This window comes from Cydia amplana, chromosome 5, assembly GCF_948474715.1.
Source record: "Cydia amplana chromosome 5, ilCydAmpl1.1, whole genome shotgun sequence".
Lineage (NCBI taxonomy): Eukaryota > Metazoa > Arthropoda > Insecta > Lepidoptera > Tortricidae > Cydia > Cydia amplana.
The window spans coordinates 10,826,236-10,852,178 of record NC_086073.1 but is presented as its reverse complement, the minus strand read 5'-3'; the positions used below and the strand labels follow the sequence as shown (position 1 = coordinate 10,852,178).

General features: G+C 37.4%; 1 protein-coding gene and 1 long non-coding RNA gene across 2 annotated transcripts in view; one reads left to right on the top strand and one right to left on the bottom strand.

The window, feature by feature from the left end:
* Nucleotides 1-1,907: 1,907 nt before the first annotated feature.
* LOC134648011 (uncharacterized) lies at nt 1,908-19,111 on the bottom strand. Its single transcript, XM_063502445.1, has 9 exons — nt 17,679-19,111; nt 15,912-16,062; nt 12,082-12,310; nt 9,778-9,874; nt 8,752-8,884; nt 6,760-6,977; nt 2,745-3,006; nt 2,464-2,539; nt 1,908-2,390 (listed from the first exon to the last, which is right to left on the bottom strand). Exons 1-9 carry the CDS (start codon nt 18,975-18,977, stop codon nt 2,159-2,161), a joined length of 2,697 nt encoding a protein of 898 aa, XP_063358515.1. The 5' UTR covers nt 18,978-19,111; the 3' UTR covers nt 1,908-2,158.
* LOC134648015 (uncharacterized) overlaps nt 9,157-25,943 on the top strand; it is a 200,760-nt gene continuing 183,973 nt past the window's right edge. Inside the window, exon 1 of the long non-coding RNA XR_010096872.1 lies at nt 9,157-9,168. This is a non-coding gene — a long non-coding RNA (uncharacterized LOC134648015). The remainder of the gene's footprint in view (nt 9,169-25,943) is intronic.

The following is a 25,943-nucleotide window of genomic DNA, read 5'->3' as shown; positions in this document are numbered from 1 at the left end:
GTACGTAAGTTCCGAAAAACTCATAGGTATCAGCCGGGGTTCGAACCCGCGACCTCCGGATTGCAAGTCGCACGCTCTTACCGCTAGGCCACCAGCGCTTTTTTGTGACATAAGTACGTCACTTGTTGGAACTAATTAATTAATTCCACACGGTAGCTGCTGGGCACTTGCGGACGGGAGCCGCGCGGTCAACGGGTGCTAACACTGCTAACCACCCTAATTTTCAGTTCCACGCATCATCAGGACACCGTTACCTTCGCAAATCAAGACAAAGTATTTTTTTTATATTTCAAATATTTTTAACGATGTTCTGATATTTCGTGAAACGGAAAACAGCTCTTCTAGTGTGGTAGCACCCGTTGACCGGCTCCGTTAAGGCCCCAGTACACAGTGGTGAAGGAATGTCCATGCCAAGCCATGCTTTGAAATGCGCAACTGTAGGCTAAATCACGTAGGTGTTCACCACAATGGTGCATATAAGTAGGTACATATACATACAATATATACAACAGCGGGTCTCTCCAGCCAGCTGTCAAACTGACAGCGTATTTAGTAGTATTTACGTCAAACTAAACAAACAATGGCGACTGTATGAACACTGAACACCACAGGCCACGGTACGCCACGATTCCTTTGAAGTGTGTCAAAAAAACCGACAACTTCCCGATTGCCCACCACGGCTGACAACTGACGGCCGGTCGTCCGCCATTGTATACCATTGCCCCTGTACACAATGGCGTCGGCGTGGGATAGCCCATCCTTCACCACTGTGTACTGGGACCTTTAGCAAGGTCCCGGCGACCGTGTGGATCTAATAACCGCTATAGTATCATTGACTGGACGGGTGTCAAAGTCGACGTCCAAGCGGTCGATAAAAATTAACTTACGTAATATATTTCCAAGTATGTAATAATTTTAAATTTCTATTTGGATTGTGATAGTTAAGTCCTTTAAATATGTGAAATTTTTAGATGATCTATACATATAAAAACTAGTAACCAGTAACTATTAAAATGAGGAAACCGCCATGATATTGATTAATTCAAGATGTCGATGCAAGTTGCTTTTATTACAGATTATATTCCAGTCCTTCCACCCCCTAATAATAAAATAAATATGTAAAACCACTTAACTTTGACTTCAATTTACATTTGCCAAATATTCATTGTTGGTTAACTAACTTTACATCACTGACCAGCCCTAGTAGCACGGTCGCATTTTTATCATTTATCACCATGCCTGTCACGTTCTAACAAGTATGTACCTAAATGCGAAAGTGACGGGCATAGTGATAGTGGATAAAAAATGGAACCGTGCTGAGCCCCCTGGCTGAAAAAAGTCACGATAATATTTCGGAATTATGTGGAATAAAAATTACGAGTGCGCAAAGTTGGCAGCAAAATGCGGTGTTTTGTGACACACTGACAAACCATTATTTTAATGGAATGCTTTATTGTTAACGGTCTGTTTATTAAACTCAATAAAAACAATAATGTAAAAATATACTAAGTAATTTTAAATGCATGACTATTGTCTTATTATTTGTTTAAATACCAAAACGCACTTTATGCGTAAAACAGCATAGCTCCGGTTCTCTACGTTAGTACACCTTGCGTTGCGTAACGAGTCTTAATACACGCGTAGGACATGCAAATGGAACCCAACCGATGTACAGCTTGCTGCACATACGTATACAATACGTACTATGCAGGAACCGGGGTCGTGCTGCATTACACATGTGATCTGGTTTGGCCTGAAAGTAATCTAAGCTACTACATAACTTACGACAATAACAGTCTAGTAGGTAAGGTACCCTAAAATGTCAACTTGTAATAAACGGACGATAATCGGAGTATAGCTACATGGTATTAAGTATAAGTACTAATTATATTGTTATGAACTAATGAATTAATAAACCTACGGAAATATTAAAGCTTGGAATACACGACCATTGCCGCAGTTCCTAAAAGTTTGGATTTGCTTTCCGGAAGTTCGGAAATATATTTGCTTCGACTCGATTTTTCAACAGACGGAGACATAACGAAAAGCATTTAGATTTTCGAACTTCTGAGTGGATCTTTGAGTGGAACATGCCGCTTGTACCTACTGCATTTAATCAAATTGATGAAATCAGTAGGCAGGTACGTGTTGATTTCGTTTAGAGATCTTGACTCGAGCAGTTATGAGTGTCCAGTGTTCGTGGCGGCACTTCTTCATAAGGAGTGACGTGGGCAGAAGCGAGCTCCTGTGCTACGCGCTCCGCGGCTCCTAACACTCGCAGAAGGTTCAACCCTGCTAACTTTTTAAGGTCTTCTATGCTCCAGCCGGACTCCATTAGCTCAGCGAAGAGTAAAGGATATGACGATACGTCTTCTAATCCTTGCGGCGTGCTGTTGAATAAAGTTCATTTAGAAAAAGTTTTACGACTACTAAGAGTTGTTTATCACTTTATCAGGTACTCACTAGTTGATACCATCGTAGCCAGCGCCCAGTCCCACGCTGTCGACCCCGGCGACATCGCGTATGTGATTTATATGCGCTGTAAATTAACACAATGTAAGTAAACACTACCTTTGCATCTCACGTCAAAATATAAGTGATATGTTATAAAGTACCTAATCAATTATGAAGAAAATAAAAAGGTGATATCGGGTAGTAAGATTTCAGGCTCGTGGATAGCGATGGGATTCTGATTAGATATTATATTTTATTTATTTATTAGTGTCAAATAACTATGTACCTACCTATAGCGTTCTGAACTGTAGCGGTTTCCTTGCATGTAAGAAACGAAGTGTAGAAATTGACCATGATGAGTCCCTTGTTGGCGGCCAAGAGCCGTAGCACGGTGTCGGGCACGTTCCGCGTGACGTTGCAGAGCGCACGCGCAGACGAGTGCGAAAATATGACCGGCGCGCGCGACGCCATGAGCGCGTCGCGCATCGTGCGTTCCGATACGTGCGAGAGGTCCACCAGCATGCCGAGCCGGTTCATCTCCTTCACCACCACCTAATCACAAAGTCCAATTTAAAAAAAAAATACATTTAAATTATTATAAGAGCACAGAATAAATATAACGTTCGGTTCATACATATTTTTTGTTAACTAGCCTCTGCATGCCCCCAGCTCCCCACATTGTTCGCGTAGAAGTCGCGATATATCTGACCATCACAAAAAGATGCACATACCTACATCAAACTGCTCCGAGGTAAAAATAGATCATGTTTTAATAACCAAAAACACCCTGTTGGAAACCTTTGTCAAACGAAATGACGCGTTACGTTAGAAGCATATACCTACCTAATCCCGATTTATAAAATAATTTCTTAATTGTGAATGTCCGATCAGCGCAATCCGAGTTTTAATGCAATTCAATGTGAAAGATATATGATATTGCTAGTAAGCATTCCTTGTTCGCGCAACTGAAAGGCTGGCTACCTAGGCATTGTTCTTTCCTGCCGTCTGTTTAAGTTTGCCTAGTACAATTAATTGCTAGGCGCCGCTTGGAATACAATACCTAGGTACAATAGTTTGGTTCTGAAATGGAGGTGGAAAGCAGCGCAAGTCGTGAAATAGCCCGGGGTAGCTACGTTAGGAACCCGTGCCAGCCGGGTATTTGATGGCGATGGCGCTCCATTTCAGCCGTAGGTATCGAAATTGTACGGTCGGTGTTGCTCTTTACTATTGAAGTGTGCGCAACTTGGATACAATACAAAGTAAAGCTGTGCACCTTTATGAGCGTTACGTAACTTAATAGGAAAATCATGATATGGCATAAACCACAAGTTTCTCTCAACATCTTTGTAATAACAATAGGAGTTAAAAGAGGTTTCTGCTGGTGCCTCTTAGGTAGGTATTCTGTATGATGGCAGTTTGGAAAACTGCATTTCTATAACATTTATAGTGCTGTCCGTTTCTGGAAGGTAATTAACATTAACCATTAACCAAACTAACCACAAACTAACAAACAAGCGTTATTGAATTTATCTAGTTCCCTTTGGAAAAGTCGTTATATGAAGTACTTATTTACTGCATTTTGTTGTTTGGCTAATAAAACGGTAAACTTCTTAGGCTTAGGGAAAGAGACCCTTTAGTGAAGGAAGAGAAGGGATCCCTCATATGGATAAGTTTGCCTTTGTACTACCTACACATTCTATCAATTATAATGTTCTATCTGCTGAAAATATTTCTTATTCGTACAATGAAACTAAGTGTTTATTTACTTACTTTAGTTAGCTCGTCTATCTATAGTTCTGTCTATCTATGGGCTCGATTCGGATTTTGTAATAGACATCTATTAGATATCTTTTAGACATCGCCAAGATACGATAACGATATGTTTAAGATCTAACCTGTCAAATTTGACATTTCCGCGATTCTGGATATACTCTTGAACGATTTCCACAAGATATTACTTAGAGATCGAATTCACATCTAATAGATATCTAACACGATCTATCGTAAAAGTGACATTGGTTGCCCGAATTGCGCTGCAAAAGAGAACTAGTTGAAATCTAAACTATAACGTATCTAGAATGGATCTAGTACGTGTCGTCTCTTGTGAATATCTTGAAGTTCGAATACGGCAGAACCATTCGGCATACGGAATCATTGTGTATCTGTGATGGATTCGCATGTCGCATCTTGTTATCATGTTAATCATTCGGCGTGTGCCATTGTTTGGTGTGAATCAAGTCTAACATTTATGTTATAAGATATGAGACTGATTGTGTCAGAGGTCGCCACGTAATAAAAACGTGTTGGAATTCAAATGAATCATGTTTGAAGATAGTAGCTATATAATTATGTAGTACGAGTAGAAACCTGAGCATGATATATCTGAGCATGCTGTGTCCACTGTAACACTTCATATTCATATTACTTCACGCTTGGAAAAACGCTTGTGCCTACTGAAATCGCTTAGACAATGGCTCTTTTGCAGCATAGCCCGTCGTCGCACAGTAGCAGTGAAAAGTTAATTTTTACATATTAATTGTTTCAGTAAGATTTTTTTGACTACGTTCGTATTTATTTTAAAATATTATTGTTCAGAAATCCTTGCGAGTGGCTTCTCGCAACGATGGTCCTGATTCGGTATTATTATGCTAATGGACATGAATACTTCCACAAGTTCCTCAGATAATATCCTTGACAGCGAAAAAATTCCTTTAACCTTAAGGATCCATCATCTGGCCTTTTATGTATATACCTACAACGATTTAAACGGCTTTTGGGTTATCAAAAGAGGTACCTAATCATATTAGCTGTATCTATTTTTTATTCAGTCGTTAAAAATGTAAATGTCTGCTTCTAACCTAACGGTTCGTATGTTTTTTACGACTTGTTATTTTGTTATTTGAAAAGTTCGTAAGTGATGCCCACGAGCCTGCGTTACGCGCTGAGAGTTGTTTCAACAAAAGAAAATACATATTTCGAAAAGTATCGTTGCAAGGAAAACAGTTTCAGCTTCGCAAGCAGCTGGAGTTGATACAAAGCGAAATATTGCGGTGCGGTAGGATGTTTATGATTATGGCACACTCACTCTACTCGACGTCTCAATCTTTACGGTTTCGTTTTGAGTACCTGCTTCAATGTTACTTCGAGTACGAGACTATTGTAAGTACTTACAGCTGCTCTCCGGTGTCGTCAATATATAAAGGTACGATGTAAAAATTTAATTGGCATAAGTATGCTAATTTCGAGCAAATTTTAAATATTTTATGTTCCCTTGTTTGTATATTTTTTATATTAAATACCTAAGTATGCCTAAGTATACAAAATATCTCATCATATTATCTACCAAAACGGTGGTGAAAATTTCATTGGAAATTTTTAACGACTTCTACGCGGCTAAAGTCGCGAGTGGAGACTAAGACATGACATCTACGGCTAACCGATAATATGATTCCAATATCATCCTAATATCGGTTTGATGTCAGTGCACATTCGAATTGACCTATTCATGAAATAAAACTACGGTACCTATAGGATTATTATTGTATATAACGTATGGCGTATATATGCGATATAATCCGTTTCCATAGGTTTATTTATTAATCTGAAATGCTACCTTGCTTAAATCAAAATATATTTTATTAAGTGGATTATATATACCACTACAATCTGCTTACAAAAGGAAGTACCTACAACCAAATTGAACACTATTTCGTTGTTCAAAACTTTAAAACGACATAAAATGTCCTTAATAAAAGGGATCGGACAATAAATCCAGTCCTAACGAGCTTCCTTCAGGAATTTGCAATAAAAGAGATTACAACTTCTTAAAGAAAGATGAAGACTAAGACAGATAAGCTGGAAATCGGGCTACAGAGGCAAAATATACTAAAAAATATATATATCAAAACTCATCTAATAATTTACTTTGAGTCACATCGTAATTAAATTATAACATGCTTTCAAAATTGCAGCATTTTTAAATAGATGGCAGCATTTAAATATAGGTATGTAAGTACATATTTATGTCGTGGCCAGATAATAGATTTTGTTAATTTCATGAAATGCCATTTTAGAATTGATCACTTCATGATACTCACATGGGGTTAGGTTTGACTTTTTCCTGATGTCACACCGATGATTTCATGGCCACGACATATCTAATTATATTAGGTAAAGTAATAAGCAAACTGTGATATTGTGAATTACCTATTTTTTGCTACACCCTTTCCAGGGTCCATGTATGTAACATCTATACTATGGTATGCAAATAAAGATCTCTATCTCTATCTCAATAAAGATACTAACTTTTCCAAAAGGCGTAAGTCCACCGCGCGGCGAAGGCTCGATTCGGTCGGCAGAGGCGCACTCAGCCCACGGGGTGTCACAGGTGGAGGTCAACGTGAGGTAGCGCACCCCCACTTGGTACAAAGTTCTGAGGACGCCGAGCGAGCCGCCGATGGCGTGCCCCCCCTCCACGCCCACCAGTGAGCACATGCGGTGGTTCGCGTGCGCCGATACTATATCTGCGATCACACATGATTACACTCGCCAATTTTTTTCGGTAAATAATGGTGCTAAAAGTATAAAGGCTTCATTGTGCTACGTACGTATACCTTTTTTTGTATAAGTACCTATTTATATAATGAAATACATAGTATATTGTTACTTGGCTGGAAATCTAATTTTTGTATTAAAAGTATTACATCCTAGTTCATAGATTAATTAAAAGATCCCCTTTCATTTCACTCCTATAAATGATTTTGATCGGAACGATGACGTAGGTAAACTAAATGATCAAATATAATAACAAGGCCTAAATATGGACGATAACTATGATTTCAGGGTTCACAATTTATATAAATATAAGCAAAAACCCTGACCGAACGAATTAACCATTTACTAACCTAATTTCAAAGGAAAATTTAATAGAAATATACCAATGTACCTGGGCAGCGTTCAAAAGTTCATAGATGTTTGACGTTTAAAATAACACTTGCACAGTCTGGGCTATCAAAATCGCTGCCAACTTAGCTTGATCTAACTCTAACAGGTTTGTACAACTGAGAGTTTAATAATAAAGCTTCTATGTATATTAGGTAAGTACATAGGTACTCAGGTAAACGCAGCGAATTAAATATGTTAACGAAAAATAAATTACATTGCACTATAAAATATTTACTTCGTTGCGAAAAGAACAATGTAGTTAGGTACTCCACGTCTGTAAGGAGCATATTTTTTAAGGGATCACTCTGTGTTTAAGTGTCGGCTTTTTTAAATGTCTCATGATTGATTGTGTTGTGTTGTTCATACAACACAACACAACACACACACACACACACACACACACACACACAGTTTAACAGTTATGAACAAAAAAAAACATGAAACCCATTTTAGCCTCATGGTGACTCTTGTGTGTCACTGGTCTACAGATGATTTTCACAATATAGCGGAAAAATGTTGCTACGGAATTCAGCGTAGCACACGCGTAGCGTTTTTTGCTACAAGTGGGTTGATTTGAAAATTGTGTATAACCACCGACTTTTTAATTACCTACTCTTAAATTTGTATATTTTTAGATAAATTATCCTTAAGGAGCAGTAAATTTAAATAAACTAATTTAAATACCTAAACAATGGGGCAAAAAGAAACTCGCCGATGGAAATTAATTAAAAACCATTTAAGGTTTTTTATGTCTCACAGTCAAGACAACGAGTTTTTCATGCAAATAGCTGGGATGCAAAGAGTAGATTACCTACAAAATATAAATCTGATTGTACAGCTGCGCCGTTATAATTATAACAATCCGTCTTTTCTAAAAAATAAGTGTGTCGACAATGCCTATTCCCCGACCGCGGGTTTGCATAATTACTTTTAATTGAGCACATGTTTCAACAATAAACTACTTTTAGAATGTACTTAGTACTGAATAGGTATTAGCTGTAGGTACTCTTTATTTCATAAAGGTAACAGGAAGGATTTTTTTAATGGGGCTCTAAGGGTAGCTACCAGATCCCGTGCTGCTACGCCAAAATGGTGAAGACATGTTTTCCTTTTTCGCCTTATTACAAATGAGTAAGGTGCTAAAGTATAAACATAATTCTTTTTGATGTCGACTATACATGCCGCTTGTTAATTATAAACAAAAATGCATGATATATTGTGCAGCTGCAAATGTTAATAATTAATGCTAGTAATAATAGCACTAATAGCGTACAAAATTATCCGGGGCTAGCCGGCTAACGGCAGCGCTTATGACAACGGACAAGGCAAATATTTAATAAACAAGTTACATACCGTCGGCAGAGGTGCAGAGAGTGAGCTGCGGATGGTATTTATCCGTGAGCCGCTGTATGAGATCAATTTGTTCAAACGTCAGCTGCACCGCGTCCCTGTGTTGCGCGTCGCACGGCACGTACGCGGCCCAGAACTGCGGGAACAGATGACACTAACTTGATTAAAATATCACGCACGAGCCAACATGGCGTTGACTGAGAATAAGATCAGAAACTCAAAGTAAAAAAAAACAATATTCTTTTGTTCTTTGATACAGATATTTACGCACTAACGATAATGTTTTAATGGAAACCAATTATGAAGTCACGGGTGCTCAAACAATTGCTCATAGACGTATTTGTAACGGCAATTAATGATGTACTGAAATAAATATGACATTATTGTTTCTAACGCGGTTTTTACGCCTTTCTGCCGCAGGTTTTTTTACGATTCTTGGGAACCGTAATAAAAAATCATGTGTGTATGCACAAGGCACAACAACAATTAACATCCAATAAGTAACGGTAGCAAGGAAACAAATGCAAAAAATGGATTTGCGGAACACGATTTGGTATTTTTTTTTAAAGTGTACCTCGTGAAATTAATCGTCTAAGAGCCCCCTAGAGCTATTTAATAAATTGATTATTAGCGCGGAAAATGCAATAAAATATAGTAATTTTCAAATAAATCCCGTAATTTTTAACAGCGTCAATAACGAGGCACAGACGCATACACAAAGGTGCTAGAGTAGTAGAATGTTCGCTTCGAAATAAATAGCGCTACTGTGTACCAGTGGTTGAAAGAGTGTGACGGAAGATGAGCTTACAGGTGGCTTGTCGACTTATCAGAGTGATAGCTGTGATGTAACATTAATTTACATTAAGCTCGTCTGGAACTTTCATTTGTTGATTAAAATAAACATTTTGTATGTGTTAATGTAATGAGAAATATTTTGCGATTCAATCCGATCATCTGTGCGCCAAGCGCGCAAAAATACGGCATATTTTCATTCGAGAATGAACCTCTATGACAATAAATTCTACTTACCTGTCCGGCCACCCTCCCTTGTTTTAATCGCGGCAAATCGGTGTGGCTCCATGAACTGGTGGCCCACGGTGATATCGTTCGCAGATCCTCATCGAATCTGAAACAAATTTATACTTATATACCACGCCTCGGGCAGTGGTTAAGGTAGTAGGTAACCAAATGACAATTGCTTTTCACTTCAGCCGCTCTCGAACATGTGCGTACCTAGTATAATATATATTAGTACAGGTAGTATCTACTTTGCTGCCCGGATGTGAACAGTGAGCAAAATCGTATTTTGCTGAATTATCAACAAATAACTTTTTAATATGGCGTAAATGCATGAGGTATATTAATGTAACGGTATTATGTAATAAGTACCTTTCATTTCATGTTCTATTTGTGTTATCGCTAAGTACTTAGGTGAAATGTAGTAGGTAGGTGCAAAACGAAATCAAAGTTAACACTTTAAACTCTCGCGTTTTGTATGTTTAAAGATATGAAAAAAAAAACGCGCTATTAAAAGGTAAAAACAATGAAATTATATAGCGGTAGACTTGTTCACATCATTAGGTAAATATGAAATCAATGTTATTTGTTTACGTCTATAGTTCGTTTTTTTTAGCATTAGAAAGAACTTGAAAGAAGGCAAGCGATTTTGACATGTCTTTTAATTGAAATACACTTTTTAAAAATCAATAACTATTACTTATGAAAGCAGAAGACAAGATCGTATTAGATTCATAATTGTTACATATTTACCGTAACTTATTTTTAAAATGTGTTTAAGAGACATAAAGATTGTTTACCTTATTTCTAATGCTAAAAAAACGAACTATAGTGTCTTTAGAATCTTACGCTTGCTCGAATTATAATTGTAATATAATACATATATAATTTATTGTGTTTATGATTGGTTGGCTTGAGATTGTCCACCAAATATTTGTTATCACAATAAAATAAAGAAAGAGTGATGTAACCAACAACTTATACAACACACGCGTAACATCCAATTTCGTACCTATTAGCTTTACACTCGCTCACAAATGTTCATTAAAACGCCTGCCTTAATTTTCTGGCATAGGTATCTCTTTATCTTGAAAGCTTCGCACTAAATTAATGCATAAATCAAAGCAGAGTGCATTTGTTCAGTCAGTAAACTAAAGTTCCAGAAGCATTAGTTAAAAATCCTTTGTACTACTAGTAATTTAGAAATACCTACATAATTAACTCCAGGTAATAAAGTCCTCGACGCTTGCAAACAATTTCATCTCGTGGAGATGAAAGACCTTAATAAAGTATTCTTGTTAAGAGGAGCGAAGGAGATAACACAGACGAAAAAGAGGGGAAAAAAATAGTGAATTGCAATTTTCCTTCGTTCACATTCCTGTCTATCGAGGTTAGCTCGTATAAGATTAATAGATTATTGCGCTGACATTAATTAAGGTTTGTAATTGGAGCAATCATCCTTCAAACGGATAAGCGGTTACCTAATTTAACGTCTAAATCAACATACCCGTGGCTTTGGTAAAGTAATATACGAGTATTATAATCCTAGAAGGTTAGTTCCCGATTCGCCTGATTCTTGTTTCGCCGGATATATTTTTAGAACGTGACAGGACGTCACAATCCGAATCCGCCATAAGCCTTCAGTATGAAGTGCATATACTTGGAAAAATTCGACCTATGCCGCTGTCCCTCGGTGGCCGAGAGGTATCAGGCACCTGCCGCGATAGCAGAGGACGCTGGTTCGATTCCAGCCTGGGGCACTAGAGGCTTGGGACACTTTTTCTGAGTATATGACATTTAATTCAGTTTACCTATGTAGATAGTCATAACTACATTAACTACCTACCATACCTACCTAATCATCAGTGGCTCCCTGTACTATTTACTAATAAAAGTATTGATGTAAAGCAGATAAAACGTTCACCGGAACTCGTTAGCGTAACACTGTAAACATCGTGGTCGTGCTTCCAGTTATTTATTACACTGGTATTTACACACTGGAAACGGAACTATTTATCCAATCTAGCGTCGACGTCTCGGAGTAGTATAGACTATAACCGGCGGTTGACATTTATAAAAGTGTGATACAAATTTAATCTCAATACATCAGCGCACTTCGAATAAAGGATGACACGCTAAACCGGGCCGGGGCCGGGCCGGAGCTTCCGGCGCTTCCTTTTCTATAAAAAGCACCACGTGATCACCGATCAGCCATCATAGAAAATGACATGTTGAACGCCTCGGCCTGGGCACGGCTCGGTCTAGCGTGAGTCATCATTAAGGTCACTTTGACGATCGTTAGCTAAATACACGAACCTGAAATCTTTAATTCTGTTGTGTAGAAACTTCCTTATATTCCACGGTAGGTCGTTGTGTCCGTCGATGAGAGGCGACTCGTGGAGAAGGCGCTCCGCCAACCGGAGACGCTCGTGCAACGGCGCGCCCGGCGGCGCGCGGAGGGCTAGCGGGCCTGCCACACACGCCGTGCCGGCCACTAGGACTAGGATCGCTACGCAACACCAGCGCCGGTGCCAAACGGAGAACCCTGTGTAGGTTAACATAAGTTATATTAGGTAAAGAAAAATATATGTTAGGTAATTATTATTATGTAGACGGGTCAATTCTCTAATGAGAAGTTTTTGGTGTCCCAAGGCTAAAATTCTAACATTTGTACGGCTACTTGACCATACAAATGTCGAATATGGCATAGGTACATAAAAGCATCTGTGCCATAACATAACATTCTCCCATTTGTTGTTTTATAATTTTATGATCTTTGCATAAACATACTCGCAACAAGCTACAATCGAAGCACAAAACGCCAAAATCAATATTGCCTATGTCCCATTCTCTGATAAACGCTCAATTGTGATCGACGTTTATCTTAACAACTGACTTAAGTACAAAATAAAACCCGATTGAGTTCAAAGTAATCGGTCGTGGGGAAGCCTCCGATAATCTTGCTGTCAAACGCAAGCACCCAGCAGCGTGCGGTGCGATGACGATGCGGACGTGTGTGGAAATTGTACGGAGAATTAGCGGCTTGTTCCCCGCCGTATACTTAACTGCACACTACATTGCACATTTATCCTTTTAGTGGCTCCATTCTCGATTGTGCCTTCGATGCTTGTTGACTGCGTATGAACCGGACGCTGACTATCCTGTATTTTGTTTGTCTTAGTGTCGATTCGGAGACAATTTTTTTTTGCATAGCTACATATATTAAGGCTGCGTTTAATCTAACTTGGCAGCTCACAAAAAAGGACATTACATAGTAGCTTATTATTACCTATATCAATAGGTACTCCTTGCTTTTGCAATGAGACGCCCGCAAGATTACAAGAACAGTGCTTGACGTTGAAATCGGAACAAGAGGACGAAACAGACTCGGATGAATTTGAACATCAAAATTAATATCTAAAGGTAGCTCAAATAGATCCACAGACGACCTAGAACAGAATATCCTAAAATAAATTAATCAAGGGAGGCGACCCCAACTGAAATAGGCTAAGGCGAAGACGATAAAGAAAGAGGATTTCTTGAATTTTTCTCAGGAAATATAACTCAACCTATTTTGAAAGACCTAAAAGTACTAAAACTTTTCCGCGCCCTCCAACATCAATACTTGACTGCTAAAAGCGTAAAGCAACACCTGATGATTTACATAATATATTTCGTGTAGGTACCTACTCAATAACCAGTGTGACAATGATGTGAAAATTCTGGAAATCTAATGCCAATAACATAATCGAGTTTCTAACGCTAGCCCGCAACGCTTTGTGTCGATCGAAATTTAGAGATCCAATTTTTACAATAAAAAGTATGGTGCAAAAAGCATTATATCGTTTGAGCATTTTATTTCGTAGCACAGCCATTTTATACCGTTCACTTGTTTATTGTGGAATGGCTGGGGTTATGTATCGCGCACAGAATTATTTCGGAACAGAAGTCTCACCATTATGCAATCTTTAACGTTAGTTATTTACCGTTAGGAACCAATTTCGATGACAATTTGAAAAACCATGTTCAATCGAGCATAGAAGAGAGTGCATTTAAATTGGTCTTGGCCAATAATTAGATGTGCTTTATATAACATACTTAATGTCACGCAAAGATGCAGTTAGGTGATACTACTTACCTAATCTCGAGAGAGAAATGTACATTGAATAATATATTGTATGTATACAAAAAGAAATTTCGAACTATCATTGAATTAAAAAGGTTCCAAATTCCCTAAATTACCTGCATGCTCACTCGTATTTTATGTTTCATCTCGTATTTTCTCAATTTTTCTCTATTTAAGTGAAATGTTAAGTTTATTTTTGAGAAATAAATTTCTTTAACCACAAATTCAAATAAAACAATATCTTCAGGAACCCACGAGAATAAATATGTCTGTGGCATCACTGGCATCACGGGAATAAAAAGCATTTCATAACGCATGAACTCTGTAGGGCTTTGCCGAGTAATAAAGTGGCTTTGAGGTGCGAGTTGGCAGGTGCTTGTCTCGATTATGTGGTTTTATAACTGAGGGTACGTATACAATATAAGACCACCAAAGCCCTGTAACAAAATGAAATAGGTCAATAATTGAGTGATAGGCCACTGAGACACCAGACAAATTAATTACCTATTAGTATCAAGTAGCGGTACTGATAATTTCGCTACTAGATGCTAGACGTCGAATACGAAAGTAATAGGCGTTTTGGTACCAAAACTGATGCACTCAATACTTACTATATTTCTCTATTTCATGACCCACGAAAGAGTGTACATCCTACGTACAACTATAACGTAACGATGGCAATCGTTAAAGCTCAGAGGAATGGCAAAAACAAGCGGGAGGCCTATTGATTAAAAGATGTTCGCATGAGCGGCGGCTGAAGTGCTATACACGTCCCGTTAGAAAATTGCTCACCGTGACTGTTTGCTGGAGGGCGGCCCGAGCTTTGCCAAAACCACAATCATAATATTATTGACAGTATATTGACTGCTCCGAAAGGTGTATCACGACACGAATCATTAAAAAAGTAATTCATGGTTTATACTAGCGGTGAAAGCTCAGTTTTAAATATCGACTGGTCAAAAATTACAAAAAAACGACGTAATTATTCTAGAAACGCGCAATTTTATAGCTTTTTATGAAGTCTATAAACTAAGTTTTTGGCAGTCATTTACCACACTTATTATGTCACCAATAACAGTGTGAATGTAAATGTTTTTGGAAGAAGGTTATCAGAATTTATGATATTTATGGAACTTTTGTCAAAACGGTGCACCATTAAATTCGCATAAATATGAAGTTAAAGTACTGAATTTTATGTGTTATTGTGCTTGGTCGTGTAACGGTCAGCTGTAGTAGGCGGTATCTAATTCCAAAAGGTCTATTTGCTATCTGTGTAATTTTCAAATGGAATTACGCTGACGACATTTGGGATACATGTGAAGTTTTACTATGCTGTGAGTAGGTAAGTATCTAAGCCTTGTTATTTTTCTACGTTCTTACATGTGAACAATTGAGCACTTTAGCCTTAATGGGCTTAGCTGAGTTAACGCTTTTTATTTTTACGTAGACAATGCGTGACTTTTTGCTTCGCGTATTTAAGTACAGCTCGAATTCAGTCCTCTATTATAGAAATAACCCCTACTATTTTGAGGATTGTGTTATTTTGGTTAAATATGTTGCTAGTGGCGGTAGCTCTTCATGTTGCAAGCACCATTCCGTGAAATGTTACGTCTCAATAAGCCATTCAACTGTTCTACAAGTAGGTGTGGAATATCAATACCAATACCTGTACCTAGATACAGACTGCAAAGGGCATAATTTATAGATACGTGACGTTGTGATTGTGTTGTAGTCAATGATTCTGCCACTAACCGTTATTATTGGTCTATTGGACTAAGCACTTATAGACTCCAGGTTGAGAATTGATCGATTCCTGACATTTTGGTATCATCAAGACGTACACTGAAAACTGCTTACTTACTATGCTTATTAACCTGGCAATCTCTGCCCTGACAGTACGTGTAAGATGATGAGTTTCCGTACCTGGTCGGTCAAAACCAATACGAGGAGTTGCCGGTTGAGCCCTGGAGATTCTCTAGGCGCAGAGATGGAGTTCTCTAGCCATTAAAGCCTCACTTACTGGAAGAGTTGCCTGTGGTAGTAGAGCTGTGGCTGGCAGTGGAGGTGGTGCCGGTGGACAACCACTGCGGGGACTTGCAGGCGCTGCACGCCGCGGGCCGCACGGTGCCACGTTCAGTGACGTCAGGAGCTGGCGCAGCTCGCTTCTTCCCCTGAACAGATGCGTTGGAATTTAAAAGGCCGGTAATATAAACATTTGGAAATGAGACGAATAAAATAGCACAGGAAACTTTTGTCGTGTTCAAATAAAAAATCAATATTAAGTTAAACCATACAAATGATACTCGTAACTCTGACATACCTACATAGCAATCTGACTATCGGTAACGAGAAAGACTATCGTAAATTCAACGATTTAATGAAACACTCAAGTCAAGCGCAAATCATATACAAATTTTGCACATTTTTTTAGAACAATTTAATAAGATCGTCATATGCGTCTGAATGAGTTGAACCGTTAAAAAAAACACGGTTTATAGAATATTTTCGAACGGTTTTTTCAAAAATTTACTTTTCTTACTGCTTCGTTTACTATCAAAACAATCTCGATGTAGGTACTTTACATTAGACAAAGTTGCATTAACCAAATTATGTGCAAGTACTATTTCTATAGAAAAACTATTCGATCTTATAATTCTTTTTTCCAAAAGCTCAACCCGATGGTATTTATATTTTTAAATAAACTTCGGAGGTGCAATTATATCTGGTTTTAAAGTTCCTTGATTCTAAATCTTTCATTCAAATTCACTATTTTATGCGTTATGTATGGCGAAAAGCAATTCGCACGTCTAGCATAACATGCCTCTCGTAAATTTATCGAGTATTCCATGCTGATTAATTTCCGATTCATTTCATACATTAACGGATCATAATCAGCGAATCGTTTCATATTATCATTAGTGCCATATTCTATCACTAGTGATGCTCGCTGTGGGCATTTAATAATGTGCGATTTGTGAAACTGATTATCGTCTAAATTAGGCGCGCAATCAACTCATGACGTAGAATTAACGCGAGTTGAAATCAGCTCGTTAAATAGACGGCATTGGATTGTAATTTGTAATATGCTTAGTTTGGGGCTAGGTTGGTCTGTGTAAGGTGTCCCCCTATATTTATTTATTTATTTAATACAGGGAAAAAACTAGATTTTTTCAGCTAGATATTACCAATAAATAAATGGCGCTTTTGTGCGCAAAAACTCAGCCACACTGCAGAGGGGAACGCGGCCTGTGTCTCAGGCTAATTTAGATTTAGACTTATGATTATGATCATTCGTTTAATCTCTTCTCTAAAATTAAAAAAAAAAATCAATTGAAGGTATGCTAACATCTCTTAATACAGTATATGTTTATAACATTGAAAATGTAAGAACTCGTACCTACGTTCGAATCACGTGTGTTTTAGTTATTTTAATATAACAAGTCACAAAGTTACAAAAATATCGTATAGCAAAAATTAAGAGTTTTCAAAATACAGTATGTTCCTACGTTTATTATGAGTATTATGACTTAAGTACTTAATAGTTTCGTCGGTAAGTAGCGCAAAAACCTACAATAACAATAAGTACTTTCTTTTTAATCCCATAAGGGCTATAAGTAGGTATTTCCACAAAATTTTATAAAAAGTTCTGTTATAAAAAATATTATGGAAATTAAATAGCATCAGCAGAGTATAGGTAGGTACGTATACAATATTGGAGTTGGTTACGTGGATAAAATATAATACCGGTTTTATGTTAAGTAAAAGAGGGTAAGCGGGTTAAACTTACATGGGTATCGTAGAATATGGAAGGTATCCTGTTATGGCCGCCCGACTCGCACGTGCAGTGAGAGCGCGCGCCTCGCAGCCCGCCCATCGCTATCCTGTCAGCTTCCACAAAACTTTGTGCCTCGTCATCTACTAAATCGTTGTGAGTACTTTTTGACCCCTCCAAGCTTTCATCACGCGTCCATAGGTCTGACCCTCTATCCTTAAACCGTTCACTTGGAAAATCGTTATATGACATTTGCCTTCTTATACTTCGACATCGGCTGCGGTTATCTAGAGTGGAAAATTTCATCCTTTCAGGCGCAGGAGAGTGTCTCGTTAGCATTTCGTCATTATTATCGAAGCTTCGCATTTTAATCATTTTGTGCGGTGGCCGTCTACCACTATCTGCACTTACATTGCACTCCCTGAGTCTATCAAAACATTGGTCGACGTTCCCTGAAAAATTTGCATAAGTAGAAGCATTGTTTTTCAAATCGTCTTTCGATTGAAATTCCGACGAAGTGAAAATGCAGCTTTGGCTGTTGACCCTCCTCTGCGACTTGTCGACTACAGACAACATTGATAGTTTCTTGAGAGAGCTCGCCGAGCCAGATGTTATCTCGGCCAGTTGGACCGCGTTTTGGTTTTTCTTTGAAATCGCTTCGCCGCCAATCTTTTTTAAATTAGATAGTTTTCTCTTTATCTTTTGCACAAGTGTATTCGTTGGATCATACGAAATCAATTGCTTAGAAAAGTAATTGGAAACTCCAATATGCTTATTCTTTGTATATTTTCTGTCTAAGCTGCGATGCGAGGCTATGTTTAAATGATTTCTGTTGGCTCCGCGTTTTATTCTTTCTAAATCATAGATGTTAAGCGTATGACCTCGATGATCCACGATGTCTCGATGGCAGTTTAAGTAATTGTTCTGTTGTATGCTACAGTTGCAAACTAAGTCAAAGTCATGGTCTGATATGTGTTTATTGAAACACTGTCGTTGTGCTGCGAGAGCGAGACACGCTTCGCAGTCGACACCTAGTAACAGCTCAAGGCTCGTGTTTCTGATGAAGCCATCGCTGAAGGTGCGTGACCGAAAGTTGGCTGGGTTCTGTTCGACATTTTCCCAATCGGAGACCAGTCCGGCCCCACTAGGTAAACAGGGCGCGCCGCCCGCGCCACCTGCGTCGTCGTCCACCATGGTGGATGCGTCCCGGTTGACGTGGATGACGCGCGGTGGCCGGAATACTCGACTGTCGCTTCTCACCGAACTCCGCGATGGCGAAGGAGATGGTCTCTTGAATCCGTCTACTTGAAGCATGCTTCAGTCTTCAACTTTTCGCTTTTGTGGAGTCTGTACCTGTAAAAAGAAAAAAAATCAATAAGTTAACGGCTACTGTTTATTAGGACGAGCATGTCTTTAATGTGCTCATTTGAAGCGCCTCAAATATTTGATAAATGGCATTGGAAGGTGATCGGCGAAAACTCATGTACATACATATAAAAAAACACTTAGGAACATTGTCTTGAACACGCTTGAGTGGGTATGTTTCGTGATCCTTTCGCAAAATGTTTACGAAAGTTTGAGAAAGTTGTAAGTGTAGATAAATAAATGTAATGAAAAAATTTCATATTTTGGAGCTAAATGCACTAAACTATAACCGTATTAGAGTCTGTTTGGAAAGAGAAGAGTCGTGGAATGTATTGGACCCCATACATATCTACCTACTTTTACTACGAGATATGGGATGACACTAATATACCTAACTAATTATCTTTGTATTGCATTGGGTTAGTAGCAATTAACGAAACAATTTATTTCGTTGGTTTTACATTGTTTATTCATTTTATACCAATATTAGTATTTAAATAAAACGTCTTTGACAGCTGGCCGTTTTCGTTTATTTAGATTTCACGTAAATTCTAATTGCCAACCAAAACATCTAGCTCCTTCGATGTAAATCAAGTTGTATTTATTCTGGATTGCGTTATCAAAATAATCGCACCTTTTCCTGAATATGTACCTCGTAAAAGCGCCTATCTGAACCAGTTTGGTAAAAGTCTTGTGTATCCGGTTGGTTTTCCGGATGTTCCACGGCCCGCCGAACTGGGAAATCTGATATGTCTGAAGGCTTCACGAAAGCCGCTTGAATTATTCAACCTAAATCGTGACAGTGTAGGTACATACTTATAGATGCTTACTGACAACCGTAAAGTCTGCAGTAACAAGTTATCATCTAATATGACTTTTGTAAAGTAACATGTGGAAAATTCGCAGTGAATGTATTGTATGTTCGGGTTAAATCTTGCAAGCTAAATTAGACCCACTCCCCATTATTCGAAGTTTCTTTCGTTTCGACATACATAAATAATTATGTAAAGTTGGGTGACAATACAATATTATGGTTCCATATATAGGAATTCCTTCTGTGACAAAACAACGCAACCTAGTTGTTTGGGTTTGAATTTTGTAATTTTATTTTCATAAATATTTGTCAAAGAAATTATGTTTAAAAAAGGAAACTTTTGACAAAAACTTATTATTACACCTTGGTACTTTTTGTTCAGTTGTCATCTGTTTTTCAAGATTGCTGGCAATTTGAAAATTATAAGTCGCGCGTTGTGTAACAATATTGACCTGAGACTTTATTTTGTGTCCTAATTTCAATAACCGTCATAATTTTAGTAAGTAAAAGTCGTATACTTTCATTGTGGGCCTTAGCATCCTGTTCCAATATGCTTCAGTTCATTATTTTGTGATACATCCCAGTTCTCGTGCAAATTAATGTTTGTGATTGGTATTTTAATCGTTTAATCGCTTTTGTACTTCTTTTATCATAGAGCCATTCAAATGCGGCGTGCCAAGTTAACATCGAAGTTGTGCAGTTAATAAAAATAATTCAAAACATAATATACCTATAGGTACATTATAAAAAAGGGCTTCGCTGGGACGGTAGGACAGTGCAAAATTATGTACCTGCTTTTAATGTATAAAAAGAGTGAGCTCATCGCCAACAAACTGCTCCGCAGTTTGGCGAATCTTTGTACCACAGTACGCATATTTTATATTTCCATGTTATTATCAAAAAATAAAAATAAATAAATTTGATAACCAGTTTTAAACAAAGTTTAGTGACTATTGTTATATAACTATTGTTGTATACTTAACATTGTTTACGTTAACAATAAATAGCTTAAACTATGGTTACGAAAACAGGTTTAGGTAAATAAAATCCAATGCATCTCTATTTACACGTTCTTTCCTTGGCAATGTTGTACTATTTGTAATATGTGTATCCATAAAACAGCTTTTTAAGGCCGTCGTTGGCCCGGCTTGATGCGTTCCTAGTTGCCGTATGAATAATCATTGACATGTTTTCGCAGATCTAGAGGGGGAGTGTTTGTGTCAGCGGCGGAAAATCCTGAGCCGAGACGATGAGTAGACATATAGCAGTAGGTATCTCGACAGACATCTCAGAGGGCCTACCGCGAACCACATTCGACGTGTTGCCTCCCTGTCACACTTACGTGCGAATTTACAAAGAGCGACAGAGAGGCAATACGTCGAATGTGGTTCGCGGTAGGCCCTCAGACACGGCGACGCGTGGCGGATGACGGTAAGCCATTTTTGTCTTATGTTCGTTTTACCGCTTCGCAATGACAATAGGCTTTTACAGCTTTGTCGTACAGCTCTGTCGAGTGCTCATTTTCGGTACATATTTCTCCCGTCATCGTCAGTGACTCGGATATATAAAACGTGTCCTTAACTGTTGGTCAAACCTTGTCTAAAAATTTTGGGAGCCCTTGCCATACACAGGGATCTTTTGTGCAATTATCCCCTTAAGAATGACCTGTCAACTGCTCAAGAGCTTGGTCAAATATTAAACGTTTGATTGATATTCATTGGGATATTTTTAACGAAGTACCTAATGGACTAGGTTTGTTAAAAAAATTATGCAACATTCTTGGAAAAAAATTGCCTATCTTAGCCTAAATCAAAGAAGACCTAATCCTACAGTAAGCTAAATACGTTTTACTTGTGTTGTAGGTAGAAATAACAATACCTGTCTAAGGTACTGTTACTAACGACAAAGAACCTACCTAAATATTTAACGATTAACCATGAATTGCTTTAGAGCAGACTGAATCTTCATTGAATATTTGATATAAACTCATTTGATATTCCTTTTATATACTTTTAAATTTTCAAGAGTCCCTAGTGCGTTTTCACCTTGCGTTTTTTAAGGTTCCGTAGCTAAAATGGCAAAAAACAAAACCCTTATTTATAGTTTCGTCATGTCCGTCTATCCGTTTGTCACAGCCATTGTATAGACATTTGGAATATTTGTATTTTTAGAGCCGCTTCTTTAGAAGTTAAAATAAAAATACAATATTTTTAGGGACGGGGAAATAGGTTGGTGGACTCCGTCCATGTTAGTAATTGTGTAAAATAATATTTTGGTAAAAATTAACGTGTGTTTTTGAAAACGTTTTTTGCTTAAGTAAATATAAAAATCGAATCCCCCCATCCAATATTTGAACCAGGCGTACAAACAAATTTAGTTATTTTTTAAATATAGCTTTATACTATTGAATGTAGGTAGATATGTTATTTTTGTATAAAATCAACGTATAAACAACACTTGGACAGCGTGTGCTTTCAAAATTGTTGCAGACTTTTCTTGGTCTAACTCTAGTTTTGCACATGATCGTTGAGCGATTAAGGAGTTTTATCCGACTTCTCTTTTTACTAGAAGGACGCACCTCTAAGTGCCGCGAAGGTACGCCTTATTTTTTTCTAAATCTAAAGGTCACATTGTACAATTGACATATATTGTGCTACTACACGAATATTGTCATATTTCAAAGCATATTACTTATATCATTACGTGCAAAAGGTTTCGTAAAAGAAACATTCAATTAACGTTGATTATTGTTAATGTCCCGAATAAGGGGCAAACAATAATGGGCCTCACAGTACGAATACCTACCTACCCTTCTTATATAATAAACCAACGAAATAATAGGTATGAGCTACTACTAACAGAACCAAGGAAAAATATTATTATATCTCACTATCCCAATTAAGTATTACGAAATTTATCCTTGCAACGAAGTGAAGGTACGCCAACATGTGAGTTACATTGTTTGGGCATATCTCAAACAGCGTTCCATTAATAGAATATTAGGAAATATCTTACACGGGAGAAAATAAAATGTGCGCAAGAGATTTCTTAGTAAGTAAGCGGTCATTTGTAAGCAGGCGAGAAAAATGCTCACTCGTCCAGAAAAAATAATCGAGAACAGTTAGCGACGTACCTTTCTTTCGCGAATTTTTCACCCTTATTTACGACGTCTCTCGAAACATTTGTGTAAACATCGGTATTTCCGAACAATTGATTACACAAGAATGATCGTCTATTATAAAATAGGTTGCAAATCGTAAATCGTGTGTTTGTACCTTACACTTAACCTAAATATGAAAAAAATTAAGTATTGATTATATTGTATTTGACATTATAATTATAAACAATACATTTAAATTAAAACTAGAAATAAAATAAAAAACAAACTACCTATAAAATAAAATAAAACACAAACTACCTATAACCCAGTTATAAAAAGAACACCCCATCCAACAAATCTGTAATTAAGTAATATTGAATAAGATCTATCAAACGTCCGGTCATTCTGCGGGTTTCTTGTTTTCATTCATGGTTCATCTTTCGTGCAGGTTGCCATTCAAAATCGATAGTCCCAGCGGCTATCGGTTTTTCTAGAAGATTGACCTGATGCAGTTATATTATTTTAACCTATCAGTCAAATAACACCGCGGTTTTGGCAACGACTGACTCTTTTACAACCACAGAGGCCATGGCCGGGGATTACTTTGCGTAACAAAGTGATGGGACGCGGAAAACTACTTTGTGAAACAAACTTTTTAGAACATTAAAGTATGTAGAACCTTGTCATAAAACTTTCCAAGTTTCCGGAATTTTCACCCAAATGTAGTGATGCTCTCCATTGGCACTTTATAATACTTCTATTCAACAATAGTTTTCTTTCTTTCTGTTTGAAGTTACTTGAGAAAAGTTCTGATCTCTCGCAGGAAATTAGATTTATCCAGCTCAACATGGACGATTCTCACAAAGAAAGAAGACAGCAAAGTCCTTTCGTTGATTGTTCGGTCGCACCTTGAGAGGTTCGATTAACATACGATGAGAATAGAATAGAATAGAATAGAAAAATATTTATTCAGGCAACACATCATTACATTACAGAATAACAGAACAATAAAAATTTGACATTACATAACAAAAATGTGAAACGAGAAGTATACAAAACAGTCAAAACACAGATAAAGATGTGAGGCTGAAATGGTCTCCACTCAGCAATGCAGTTAGCACGACTTAGCGTTGCCAACGGCGCTGGTTTTCTGTGGAGCCAGCGAGGTGTGCAGTGCGGGACAGCATACTGCGCGACTTGTACGTCAGTAGTAATAGTAGTTTATGAGTGAGATAAGATAATTAAATAAAGTAATATGTTTTAAATAGGAAATACCAATACTTATATATTACAAAAAATATTATACATATAGAAGTTATTACATGGCGGTTAAGTAAGCATCGACTTTGAGGTTAAGGAGCTATAGTTAATACTGATGATGCCCTTAATACTACTCCGTTCAGTTTTTTTGTGATTCGGGATTTCCTTTTCTTCTGTATTTTTTGTTTAATTGAAATGTGTCATAGTTGTGGTTTTACTAAAATACCTTTCTCAATAATATACCTAATTATTAGGGACATATATTTTTCGTGTAGTCTTATTTGATTAGGTAGGTAGCTATGTAATTTTATAACTTCTTAATGCTTCTTAATAATTAGCTATGTATTTCAATTAACCAACGTCCATTGCCCTTAAAACCTTCAGGAAAAGAGCGTACCTACTCCCATATTAAAGGCCGGCACCGCACTTACAACCCCTTCGTCTTCTGGTTTGCAAAAAAACGAATTTTTTGTAGTCTATTTTGTACTTGGTTCTGCTTGCGACTTCGTCTGTGTGGGATAATGTTTGATAAAAAATACCTTAAGTCCTTTCTCGGGCCACAAAATATTTCCATACTAAATTTCATCTAAATCGGTTCAGCGGTTTAAGCGTGAAGAGGTAACAGATATACTTCAACTTCAACTTCAACATTTATTCAGCAAATAGGCCACAAGGCACTTTTACACGTCAACATTGAATTTACATACAAGCAAGAATTTACATACATTCAGAGTTAATTTCGCTTTTATATTTAATAAAGCTTAGGCCCTGCCCCGCTGCTGGGGGCACCCTAGGTAAGTTTTTTTTTAATAATATGTTTATATATAAATGAATATATGTATATTATGTATACATATATTAAGTAGAGATAGAGATTACCATGCTAAATGTTAAAATAAAAACATCAATAAATACACATGTTATTATACCTACCTACCTTCTAACACTTAAACATAGCGAAAGTTATTAAAATTCCAATTATTTTCATGATATAGACCACTTTTATATTCGGTTTAACTCAAAAAGAAGCTCGCTTTTTAACTGTCAGCATCAGTTCTAAAACAATTTGCCGAGACTCAAATTGAGGTTATTGTTTTATATGCCAGTCGTGAATACTTAATTGGGTTTGAATAAGGTAGAGGTCCTAAAGATTGACACCGTACGGATTATTTCGCCTCTACTGAATGTAAATGAATGCGAGCCAAAATTTTATTGATGATTCAATAGATCGTTTAGAGCTACTGTGTATACCTAACTACAGTTATAAAATACATGTTCTTTTACCTTATTGATTGACTGTTTTTTGACCTCTGACTCTGGTCATTTGGACAAGTCTTCCTAACCCTAACTGTACGTAGACAGGTAAAAAATAATACTAAAATGTAAAAATACAACCAGTCAGGACAAGAAACATTTTTTTTGTTACCCTAGTTGGTTCCAAATTTTTTGAAATGGAACTTACAGGTTAGGTACAGGTACCTGTACTTAATAACTAAACATACGCGTTGCATCGTAATTAATAATAATAATTACCATACTCAAAGACCAAAATACATAAATTGAAAATACAAGGGTGTTTCTTATAAATTCATATTAAGAGGCATCTCTCATTAGTCGGGTACTGGATATTCGTATTTGCCCTCTTCAACAAAACGGTCTTTATGGGCAGTGTGAGCTTGTGTGCGTGTGCGGATGCGGACACACAGATTAATCGATGTGGGTAAAGTTTGCGTGCGGTCGT